The following is a 12,826-nucleotide window of genomic DNA, read 5'->3' as shown; positions in this document are numbered from 1 at the left end:
AGGGGGAGGTAGAAAGGAAGAGACACAGAGAGACACCTGCAGCCCTGCTTCACCACTCACAAAGCTTTCCCCCACAGGTGAGGGCCAGGGGCTTGAACCTGGGTCCTGGCACATTGTAACGTGTGTGCTTAACCAGGTGCACCACCGCCCAGCCCCATCACCTTTTATTTTAAAAGGATTATTCTTATCCCTTATGTTCTTGGAAATAAGAGTATTTCTTTTTCTAATATTTATTTATTTATTTCCTTTTTGTTGCCCTTGTTTTTATTGTTGTTGTTGTTATTGATGTCGTCATTGTTGGGTAGGACAGAGTGAAATGGAGAGAGGAGGGTAAGTCAGAGAGGGGGAGAAAAAGATAGACACCTGCAGACCTGCTTCACCGCCTGTGAAGCGACTCCCCTGCAGGTGGAGAGCTGGGGGCTCGAACCAGGATCCTTATGCCACATGTGCTTTGTGCCACATGTGCTTAACCCACTATGCCACCACCCAACTCCCTGAAATAAGAGTATTTCTAAATGGAAAGGAAATACAGAGCGCTTGCAATTGCTTGAAAGGAAAATGTCCTAGATGATTTCTTGTGCTTTTACATCACAGAGACGATCTCAGCCATGTTCATTTATTATCCCAAATAATGACTGTGATTACAGCTGAGTCTCCCAGATGCAAACAGCCTTGTCTGTTCTGACATTAAGTGGGACACAAAGACAATGCACAAATTTAGAGGGGAAAAACAGTAAGGTTTACAAGAGATTTTTATTTTATTGCTGTCACTATTGTTTGTTTTCTGCTGATATTTATCCTTCAAGAGCTTACAGAAGTGAGGGGGAAATATCTGCAAGCTAATTTTAAACCACATGAGATGGGGATTAGCACTAATATAAAAAATAAAACCTTTAGCTTACTTAATAAACTAGGAAAGATTTCCCCGAAACCTATCAGCTAAATTGGTCTGCAATGTATTAATAAACAGAGAACATGTAACTCCTTTAACTGATATTTTTAACATTATCCGAAAGTGCTAGTCAGGATATGGAAATTTCCAAGTGTCCTGAACAGATTAAGTACAAATTGCTTTTGAAGCCAACCTGAAGTCACAAGAGCCAAATCTGTAAAAGACAAAATTATTGCCATCGTTGTCAGCAATATCCTACTGGAACTAATAAATCCAAAAATTTCTTAAAAGTCTTTTCAGAAAAATAAATCACTACTTCTCATCATACTCCTTGTCTAAGTGGCAAGTAACTTTTGAGTCTGGACTTCCGAAGCTGTGGATAGAAACTGGCTCTGTGGGCGGCACTGCTCTGTTTTAAAAAACATCCTCAGAGAGAATAAAGTTCAGCAATGACCTTGACCAAGGCAACACTGGCTGTGGAGCTGCAAGTCTACTGGACATGTTATGTTGCAGGTGCAATTCCCAGCTGAAAAGCCAGAAACATATTAAAGAGAAGAGAAAGCAGTGGAGATTCTAACCTGGATGAAGCATCAAGGGCTTGCAGAATCGCAGTAGACAATGTGCAAAAACAAAATGAGGTAACAAAATATCAGAAATACTAAGAATTTACTACAACGGAATGTAGCTGCAGAAATTCTGCTTGGGCTCCTTCGACCTGGAATTTATTTCTAAGTAACACTCCTAGACACTCCCACTGTCTGCTACATCTGTCCTACTGAATAACCGGAAGCCATCTTCAAAATGATGTCCTTGAGTTTCCCAAGGTTCTGAAGGCTCTTCCAAATTAAAAAAAAAAAAAAAAAAAGGCCACATAATGTCTGGCATTAGTCAATTTGTTTACAAATTGGTAATGCACATTTGAGTTCTAGTACAGCTTTCTCTATTAACCTCATTGCTCTATTCAAAAGAATATCCCATCCACCCAAAAGGGTTAGAGATTATTGAAAAGGGCAGCAATAGGTTCTTGGACTCTAATCACATGAACGGATGACCCCACTGACTGACTGAAGATCACCAGAGTGCTTCAATGCAATCAGAACATTTCAAGGAGGAACCATATAGCTCTCCTCATGAAGACCAGATGTCCAAACTCTTCGGTTTGGGGAGGATTTGGAATCATTTTGCACTTCCCATGTCCTCAACTTGTTCACAATCTTCCATATATATTTGTCCGATTTGTGTTGGCTGCTGAGTTTTCCAGTGGAAGATTCCGTTTCTGCCTCCTTAGTCTTTCCCCTAGGGACTTGGAAATGGAAAAGCGTGCAGCTCTTTCTGGCCAGCTGCCAAGCATGGGACCCCAGGTTTCTTGGGGTAAGTCCGACTGGCAGTTTTAAAGAACTCTTCTGCTGCATCAAGAGCAATGAGCCGGTCCTGTCAAAATTGGGAACCAAGAAACACTGATGGCAAAACCGATCTCACAATAAGAAAGCATGCACTGAAATAATAAGAACATTTATTATATTATTCCCAGCAGGCTTAGAGACAATCCTTCATTCTTAATTTATATCAACCAAGATTTATACCACCATTCTTAGAGTCCTCTTAAATGCTTTTTCTATCTTTGGTTATATTAATAATAAATAACATTTCTCATGGTGCGGGAGGTAGTGCAATGGATAAAGCACTGGATTCTCAAGCATGAGGTCCTGAGTTCAATCCCCAGCATCACATGTACCAAAGTGATATCTGGTTCTTTCTCTCTTTCCTATCTTTCTCATTAATAAATAAATAAAATCTTTAAAAAATAATATTTCTCACATCTTTTCAACCTAAAAACAGTTCAAAAAGATGACTACACAGCAGGAATGGCTGAAAAATACAGTCTTCAACCATTACTCATTCTCAGTAATGAATAAAATCCAGAAATTCAAATGTTTAAAGAATTATTCTTTAAAGAAAATTTGTTTTATTTTAATGAGGGGGAGAGGGAGAGAGAGAGAAAGAAGGAGAGAGAGAGAGGCCACAGCACTATTCAGCTCTGGCTCATAGAGGTGCAAGGGCCTGAATCTGTAATATTGGAGCCTCAGGCATCAAAGTCTTTTGGTATAGCCACTATGCCATCTCCCCTGCCCTAGAGAATTCTTCTGATGCTTCTGGTCACTGGAAACCAGGCCATATGGCATTAGCATCACCTGTGCCCTCACACTGTGTAGGAACTGGTATCGATGGAATAGTGAAAATTTGAAATAAAAGAAAAGCAAAATAAGGACAGAGGGAAAAGCATGCATCCACTTACCATCACAAAGAGATATCTCTCTGAGAGTTCCCAACTTGTTGGAAAGATATTAGTCTCTTCGGCCAGTCTTAGCAATATCTCTCGAGCTTCCCTTGTGTTTTTAGAATCACTAATGGTGCTGAGTTTTGTCACTGACAACAAAGAGTCTGCTTCCTTCTGAAAGCCTAAAGGAAAAAAAGAAAAAACAATAGCACATAATGTAAATGACTATTCTATAATGTGGCCCCACAGGAGACTGAGGATCCAAATAAACATAGATCATGAAAAAAAAAAAAAGTCTGAAAACAGGTCATGGGGTAGGGGTAGATAGCATAATGGTTATGCCAGGAGACTCTCAGGTCCAACGGCTCTGGTAAAGAAGAAGAAAAAACGGCAAAACAAAACCCAGAAGCCAAAGGCACCACTGCATGTGTTTCTGCACAGCTGTTTGTGACTGGCAGCAACTTTAATCTAGAAAAGTCTGCTGTGGCTGGGAGTATGGATCGACCTGTCAATGCCCATGTTCAGCAGGGAAGCAATTACAGAAACCAGAACTTCCACCTTTTGCATCCCACAATGACCTTGGGTCATAGTATGGACTCCCAGAGGGTTAAAGAATAGGGAAGCTATCAGGGAAGGGGATGAGATATGGAGATCTGGTGGTGGGAATGGTGTGGAGTTGTACCCCTCTTATCCTATGGTTTTGTCAATGCTTCCTTTTTATATATTTTAAAAAAAAAAAAGTCTGATGTTCCTTCATAATTCAATTTTATTAGCTAATTTTTTACTCAGACTTCAGTCTCAGAAACTCATCCACTGAAAGCTTACTGTCCTTTCCTGATTTGAAACCCTCTTCCCACTTGCCACTTCCCTTAACCCTAGAATTTCTACCTGTCCCCCAGTTTGCTCTATGATTACATCCAGACCTCGACTTCGAAACCCAGATGCCCTTGACCAGGACAGCACAGCTGACTGGTTAAAATTACTTACTGGGAAAAAAAAATTACTTACTGAAAGTTATAAAAGACTCAGTTTTAAATCTGCCTGAATTAGCACTAAAGAAAGTAAACTATTAAGTCACAATGATATTGGGTAAATAAGGCAGTGGTCACACTAAGAGTGTGACCATCTAAGAGTGGTCCATCTAAGAGCACCCCAACTATAGCCAGAGAGATCAGACACTTATTACCCCACTTTTGAAAAGTATGATGTGAGGGTTTCATGATGTCTTCCAAAGCAGAAGGATCTATAATTTAAAAATCAATAAATTCACTTTCAAAACACAGTTGAAGAAACTCATAACAATGTAAAGGCATGTTTACTGTATCACAACTCTGACAGAGTTAAAATTTGTTAATTTAATAATAATAATACCCAATATCTACCCAAAAGCCACAGGTACTTTTTCCCAGCTTTTAAAGTACATCTATCTTTCAATCCTCTTGAGAGTCTACATGAAAGTTCTCTGGTGTCTCCTACAAACAATATTTCTCCCAACGTGCCTCATCTTATAAGGCTGTAATTCTCTGGCCTATTACTTCCATCTAATTCAATCAACGTTTAATACACACAACATACAAAAAAGGAAAATTCCTTTCATTTTATGGTAGTTCCCATATGATTCCACAGTCCTGGGGTTCTCATTACTTAGGAGAGATGGAGTGACCCAGGGTAAAATACATCCCTAAGACACAGGCTGGGGGGTCAGGTGGTAGTGCAGCAAGTTAAGCGCACGTGACGCAAAGCGCAAGGACCAGCATAAGGATCCCAGTTCGAGCCCCCGGCTCCCCACCTGCAGGGGAGTCACTTCACAGGCGGTGAACAGCAGGTCTGCAGGTGTCTTTCTCTCCCCCTCTCTGTCTTTCCCTCCTCTCTCCATTTCTCTCTGTCATATCCAACAAGAAACAACATCAACAACAACAATAATAACCACAGCAAGGCTACAACAACAAGGGCAACCAAAAAAGGGAGGGAAAATGGCCTCCAGGAGCAGTGGATTCATGGTGCAGGCACTGAGGGCCAGCAATAACCCTGGAGGTGGGGGGGTGGGGGGGGGAGAGACACAGGCTGTGGTAACAGAAATATCAGATAGTAATGTTTGAGGGGGGAAGGACAGCAAGACCAAGGAAATTGTACACAGTAGTCTTATCAATTACTGACATCGTGTTCATACAAATCACAGTGTAAAGAGGAATGACCACAGCTTTCAGACTCACCCAAATCTTCTAAAATATGTTTCCATCTATTTCTCACTTCCCTTCGAATCTGTCGCAAGGTGTAGATATCATAGTTGAGTTTTTGCCACTCCTGCAAGGAAGTAAAAATCCAGGCTTATTGTTTGTCCTCTTGCTTGAACCTCTATCTAGTTCCTGTTCCCAAACTTAAGTTGTTCAAACACATGGAGCCTCCCCTCCCCACTTTCACTAATCTTCAAAGCAGAACTAGGAGAAGAGAGGGGCTCCTTCAGGAGGAGGGTCCTTGGAAGTTCTCTCTGAAGAAGGCTTCTGAGTGGCCTGGGAGATGGTGTAATGAATGGAACGCCCAACTTTGCAAGCATGCGCCAGAGCAATGTTCTGCTTCCCTTTCTCTCCCTTCAACTTTTGTTTAAAGAAGGCAGCTGGGCTTCAGATAGAATTCCAAAAAAGCACCTTAGTTTTTGCCTTGTTCATTTCTGGCTGATCTGTTTCATCACACGTGATTTACTCAGATTACTAATTCTGTCCATCTAACCCAGAAAGTGGGGATCACAGCGTGAATATTCCAGTTGAGATTACCAAGAAGATGAGAGGCATACGAAAGCACAATCCCTGTACACAGTAGAACCTACGCAAACCAATGCACTAAAGTTGTTTTCTAGATACAGAAACTTAAGCTCAAATAGGTTAATTGGTTAAAAGCAATGGCATCCAACTAACAATATCTATTTCTCTCTGTCCTATCCAACAACAAGGTCAGCAACAACAACAATAATAACAACAATGATAAACAAGGGCAGCAAAAGGTAAAAAATAGCCTCCAGGAGCAGTGGATTCATGGTGCAGGTACCAAGCCCCAGCAATAACCCTGGAGGCAAAAAAAAAAAAAAAAAAATTGGGAAGCTTCCAGTGGAGGAGATGGGACATGAAACTCTGGTAGTGGGAACTGTATGGAATTGTACCCCTCTTATCTCACAATCTTGTTAATCATTATTAAGTCACTAATTTAAAAAGTGGAAGGAAATAAAAGAAAACATATTACATAAATTCAAGGTCATACTTCATTATTAAATATGTCGGGTGCCATGCTTGACATGTGCTGGGAGTTAACTAAAATATTATCATCCTAATAAAAAAAAAAATGTAAAAAACCTGGGGGAGTCAGAGATGGAAGTCAAGGAGTTTCATCCTTCAGTTTTCATGTTCAAGGCCTCTTGCTGCCATAGCTTACATCTGTCAGCAACGTGCCTGCATTTCTCTGAAAGACAACTATGGGATGGTTTTGCTCACACGTGCAATATAAAGAACGGAAACACATGGAGGCTGGTGCAGCTGGTTGGGTGCACATGTTACAATACACCAGGATCAAACCCGTACTCCCCACCTGCAGGGAGGAAGTTTCACAAGTGGTTAAGTAGTGTTGCAGGTGTGTCTGTCTCCCTCTCTATCTTCCCCCTCCTCTCTCAACTCTTCTCTGTCCTATCCAATAAAATAAAATTAAATTAAATTTTAAAAAAAGAACTGAACATATGAACATGGGGAGGGGAAGAAAAACTGTCTCAAAGAGTTTGGAAGAACAATGGCGGTTATCTTGAGGCAAGGGCACAGAACCATGGTTGTGGGTGCAATGTGAGGACATACCTATATAATCTTATAAACCATTATTAAATCCTAATAAAAAAAAACCTCAAAAAAAAGTCACATGAGTCAATGCTATGCTTATATTTAGTGAAACTGACCCTGCTTGGTGAACTAAGTGAGGCAGCCGAACTCCTAGACACGCTTGGTGAGACCTACACAGTCAACCCTCAGGAGTCACTGCACATGTTCACACAACTTTAAATTACACAGCAAGCCACTAGATGGCTTCATTAACTTGCGATTAAAGGCCTCTATTCAATTTGCTTTTTAGCTCCTTGGTGATGCTCAGTAACTGTTCCTTCAACTAAGTGCTTCCAAATTCCCATTTTTCCAGAGAACTACTCATTACTGGGTTATCTGGACTTCAAGTTTATTTTAACCCTCCCTACCTGCTGTCTATCAACTATTTTGATCTCTCTTTCTAATACATATACATAGAACGTGGCCGTTCTCTCTTCCTCTAGAAGATGGGTGTGTAGGTGCCAACTCTGGAACTCTTTCCATCGCTTTTACTACCGTGCGAGAGCCAACCTACAGAGTGACTTAGCACTCAGAGACAGGACAAAGATGAGCGGCTTGCAGAGAGATTCAAAGGATATCATGGGTCTCAGGATCTTATCTCATCTGATGCCAGTCCCTCTTCTCCTCACTGACCCATTGTTAGTTAAGTCAATTCCATTTTGGTTAGACAACTGGAAGCCCCCCCCCCCCACCTTAATGATTCTCAATACAATGTCCATTCATTGTACCGGCAAAAATATAAATATGGCAAAATGTTAGTGTCTTATTTTCCTACTCTAGTGACTGCAGTGGGGGTGGGGTGGGGTGATCATTTAGATCCATTTATCACTATCTGGAGAAGGAGATGAGTGCCACAGAATGCAATGTTAATGGGTCTGCCTGGGCCCCAAATTTTCTGTCCCTGGAGTGCCTTAGGCAAAAACACAGATTTAAAAGCAGTCTTTTTTTTTTTTTTTTTTTGCATCCAGAGATTACCTTGTGTGCCCTCTTTGAATTCTGCTCTTTAGAGCAGAGCTCCTCAGATTTGCAAGACTGCTATGATAACTGGGCGGGGGGGGGGGGGGGGGCTGTGTTAGCTTTTTTTTTTTAAATTCCAATAACCCCCACATACACACTGCAATCACTAGAGGCAGGAAAATAAGACACTAACAATTTGCCATATTTGTGTTTGTCTTTTTACTATCATTACAGCAACCTGACTTCCCTGGGCAGATGACCTCACCAATGTGTTCTAAAGCCCCACTAGGGAAAGAGAGAGACAGGTGGGAGTATGGATTGAATGGTCAATGCCCAGGTCCAGCAGAGAAGCAATTACAGAGGACAGACCTCCACCTACTGCACCCCATAGAGATCTTTGGTCCATATTCCCAGGGGTATAAAGCATAGGAAAGCTTTCAAGGAAGGAGAGGGGATATGGAACTCTGGTATTGGGAATTGTATGGAATTGTAGCCCTCTTATCCCATAATTTTGTCAATCTCTACTATATCACTAATAAAAAATAATAATAAAAGAAATAATCTTCAAAAAAAAAAAGTACCTTAAAGCTTGTTGAAAATGCAGATAGGGGAGAGGTGCAACCACTCAAGAGTATTCATGGGGGCCCGGCAGTGGCAGTAATGCAGCAGGTTAAGCACATATGGTGCGAAGCACAAGGACCGGCAGGATCCCGGTTGAGCCCCCGGCTCCCCACCTCCAGGCGGGTCACTTCACAATCGGTGAAGCAGGTCTGCAGGTGTCTTTCTCCCCCCCCCTCTGTCTTCCCCTCCTCTCTCCATTTCTCTCTTTCCTATCCAACAACAACGACAGCAATAACAACAATAACAACAACTATAAACAGCAAGGGCAACAAAAGGGAAAAAAATAGCCGTGGAGTTGTAGTGCAGGCACTGAGCCCCAGCAATAACCCTGGAGGCAAAAGAATATTCAAAACTGTTGCTGCCAAGTCAGGTGAAGGGTTTTTAGAAGTGGATTATCGGGAATCAGTTTCAGCACCTGTCATTATTTCCATCAGTGACTGCATGAAGTCAGAGGTCACAGAAGCAGAAGGGTTAGCTAATATATGGAATGAGAGGATCTGGACTTGAAAATAAGTAAGGTCCTTGAATTTTACAGAGTTTCTAAAGTCCCCCACCTATATCTATTACTACTTCCTCCAGTGGTCTTCTTATTTCTTTCCCCCTAAGTAGTGGAAATGAGGGGTTTGACTTCTTCCTCAGATTTCATCCAAATTCTCTTCCCTCTCAGTGATGGAGCCAAAAACAGACAGCCCTAGTCACAAAAGTCTAGGGTTCAAGGCCCCTTGGTCCTAATCTTCCTTTAACAGGACCTTTCCCTAAAGGAATGTTGCCCAAAACTAATATAATATGCTACATTAATTAAAAACATTGCTCAGCAGGAAGTGGTTATTAACTTGGCACAGAACAAGAGGAACTAACTTTACAGGGGGCTTGTCAAGCAGGAAAAGAGCAACCAAAGTGGTGAGATGCTTGAAAACCAAGTCATGGTGGCCTGGTTGACAGGCCTGCCAATTACAGGGTTTCAGAGGTGTAGAACATCTTTCAGCACAAATGCTTGCTTCATAGAAAAAGAATCCCTTCTTCCTACATCGCTTCAAAATGCAGAAATATGACTAACATGTGGAAACCATAAGAGCATCGTCAGAAGGAAGTTTCAGTTCAGAATAAAGGTTTCATGAGTCATTGAGCTCTCTGCCACTGGAAGGCTACAGGAAGCTGTCTATACTTTATATGGAAATATACTATAGGATTTATAATTTCTACGAATATATTACCCATTGGGGGAAACTGACCGGCCATTTGTTTCCCCAACATGTAAAAAGTTTGTCACACATAATCTCAACAAAGACTTCAGAGAAGAGCTTGATTTTCAGGAATTTTAAACTTTATTTAAGAAAACTGAGAACCTGGGCAGAGGGTAGACAGCATAATGGTTATGCAAAGAGACTCTTGTGCCTGAGGCTCCAATAATAACATCATTGCAATAATAACATCACTGCAAGACTGGCCAGCTCCTCATGGGGCGCGAGCGCTTCCACACTACGATCATCATCTCTGGCATTATGCTATTCCACTGCAGAATACTGTGCCCCAGTATGGTTCCGTAGCCCCCATGTCCACTTGGTCGATTCCAAATTATATTCCTCCATGAGGATCATTTCTGGAACCATGCGTTCCACCCCGGTTCCATGGCTGCCAGTTCTTAGCAACATCGCCCCGCCAGATATTCGTCGGGATGCGGCATCATCTAAGTTCATTTCCCGCGTCTACGCTCGACCGGACCTGCCAATATATGCAGATATCTTTGCCCACCCTGTCCAACGCTTGACGTCTCGTCACCCAATCTGGTCCCCTATGCCTACACTGAACTTCTCTGTTCCAGACTCTTGGAAACAGAGTTGGCAGTCAGCTGAGGTAAAGAACAAACACCTCATCACAGACCCCTGCAAGCGTCAACCCGGCTTTGACCTAGCACGCTATGATTGGGCCCTCCTCAATCGCTATTGAACAGGCCATGGCCGGTGCGCCGCTATGTTCCATCGCTGGGGAGCCAGAGACGACCCGAACTGCCCCTGCGGCTCCAGACAGACTATGACCCACATAGTCAACGACTGCCACCTCTCCAGATTCAAAGGAGGTCTCGAAACTTTACATCAGGCTCAACCTGACGCTGTTGACTGGCTACGGGCTACGGAAGAAGGGCAAACGCTAGAAGAAGAAGAGGTTCCAAAGTCCCAGGTTCTACCCCCCAAACCACCATAAACCAGAGCTGAGCAGTGGTCTGGTTAGAGAGAAAGAAAGAAAGAAAGAGAGAGAGAGAGAGAGAGAGAGAGAGAGAGAAAGAAAGAAAGAAAGAGGGAAAGAAAGAGAAAATTAAGCACTTTCACATCTTAGGACAAGAGTGAGAGAAAGAAAAAGAAAGTGAGAAGGTGGGGGTAGATAACATAATGGTTATACAAAGAGACTCATGCCTGAGGATTCAAACCCAGGTTCAAACCCCTGCACCACCATACACCAGAACTGAGCAGTGTTCTGGTAAAATAAATAAATAGCAGATGACAACTATAGGTAAACAGACAAATGGGCAGTCACATTAATTAGAGCACATACTGGGTTGGAGGCACAGTTTAAGCTCTCTACATATATTTACTCAGTCAGTCTCATAGCACGATGAAGTTACTCCCTAAGAATGAAAACTATAGCGTTTAAACAATGAGGAAACTGAGGCCCAGAGGTGAAGTAAATTGTCCAGGTACTCACAACAATAAGTACAAAGTGAGATTTCAAAGCCAGGAAGTCTGGTGGTGGAGACAACACACTTAGCCATGGTCCTTAGAACAGGAAGTGGGAAGGCAGGTGTGAAAAGATAGGAAGGTAGGAATGGAAGAGAGAATGAAAGAGCAATTGATTGAGAGAAGACTAGTCTGAAACCACAGCATCTGTGCCTGAGGGGAAACTAACACAATGCAAATAGAATCTTGAACTAAAACAGTACCTTTCGGGGGTCCGGGAGGTAGCAAAAGCAGGTTAAGCGCACATGGCACCAAGCGCAAGGACCGGTGTAAGGATCCCAGTTTGAGCCTCTGGCTCCCCACCTGCAGAGGAGTCACTTCACAAGTGGTGAAGCAGGTCTGCAGGTGTCTATTTTTCTCTCCCCCTCTGTCTTCCCCTCCTCTCTCCATTTCTCTCTGTCCTATCCAACAATAATAATAGCAACAACAATGGGCAAGAAAAGGGGAAAAACAGAAAACAGCACCTTTGGAAGCAATGCATTGCCAGGATCAAACCAAGAGTCTTTTCCTCAAGGGTATATATCTCCCTAGGACCTGGTGCTTCCATCCTTCATGGGGTGGGAGGTGGGAGGAGGCTTTCAGGCCTGTCTCCATTCCTCAGGATCTCAATGTCTCCAAATTTCCCATCATCCCTCTCTTGCCCCATATTCTCCTACCAACCTCATCTTTACTTCACCTCAAAGGAGTGAGAAAAAGGCAAAAGCATTCCCTTGTAGGCACTGGGGGCTGGCGGAAGCAGCCCAGGCCTGAGCTTCTCAGCATCAGAGAGCTATGAAAGTCCCCATACTTTTCTGAAGCTGTACCTCAGACTTCAGGACTGAGAAAAATCTTGGGTTTCTTATTCCTAGATTTACTTAAGGAACTTCACCCGATTCCCTGCCCCTACCCCCACCCCCCAGATTCTAACTCTCATTTCAAAGAAAAGCCAGCCCTGATATCTTCCTTTCCTATGAAAATCCCCCAGAGAGAGCTGGCTGCCCTCTTCTCCCAGGCTCACAAGATTCCAGGATTTCAACAATGGTTAATCCAGAACTCAGCCAAGTGCTCTACAGAGAGCACTTGACAAACCACAGTTTCACAGGCTCACATGATGAGCTTCCTCCTTCGGGACCTAATCAGTTGGCACCTTTGAACAAATCCCCCAAAGCTTGACTTCATATGTCAAATCCAAGAGAAAAGGGATTTTGCAAGGAGCTCACACACTCTTAAGACAAAGGCTGGTTTCACTGACATAATAGTCCTAATTGCCCTCCAGTTTACTCTTCACTTCCTCAAGCTCCTGTCTGGTCTCCACCCCTCCCTTCACAGCTCAGGACTGCCTCCCCTGCTGTTCACACTCCCACAGCAGCCCCTCATCCCCTTCCACAGCAGCCCCTCTTGAGGGGACTTCTCCAGGATCCACTGCCCACAGAGTGCTATGGTACTTTCCACACTGTCTCGTCTAACTAATGTCATCTTGTAGAAATTTCCTGAAGCGCTCATTTTCTCAACT

The 12,826-nt window shown here is 42.9% G+C and overlaps 1 protein-coding gene across 1 annotated transcript in view; it reads right to left on the bottom strand.

Moving 5' to 3' along the window:
* Nucleotides 1-734: 734 nt before the first annotated feature.
* The window catches only part of MREG (melanoregulin), a 56,477-nt gene continuing 44,385 nt past the window's right edge, over nucleotides 735-12,826 (bottom strand). Inside the window, exons 3-5 of the mRNA XM_060193948.1 lie at nucleotides 5,384-5,474; nucleotides 3,189-3,352; nucleotides 735-2,323 (exon numbers count right to left, since the gene is read on the bottom strand). Coding sequence (XP_060049931.1) covers nucleotides 2,189-2,323; nucleotides 3,189-3,352; nucleotides 5,384-5,474 — 390 coding nt within the window. The 3' untranslated portion in view covers nucleotides 735-2,188. The remainder of the gene's footprint in view (nucleotides 2,324-3,188; nucleotides 3,353-5,383; nucleotides 5,475-12,826) is intronic.

The sequence above is a fragment of the Erinaceus europaeus genome, chromosome 7 (assembly GCF_950295315.1).
Source record: "Erinaceus europaeus chromosome 7, mEriEur2.1, whole genome shotgun sequence".
Taxonomy (NCBI): Eukaryota; Metazoa; Chordata; class Mammalia; order Eulipotyphla; family Erinaceidae; genus Erinaceus; species Erinaceus europaeus.
Note: the sequence above shows the minus strand (reverse complement) of the source record. Positions and strands in the feature narration are given on the sequence as shown.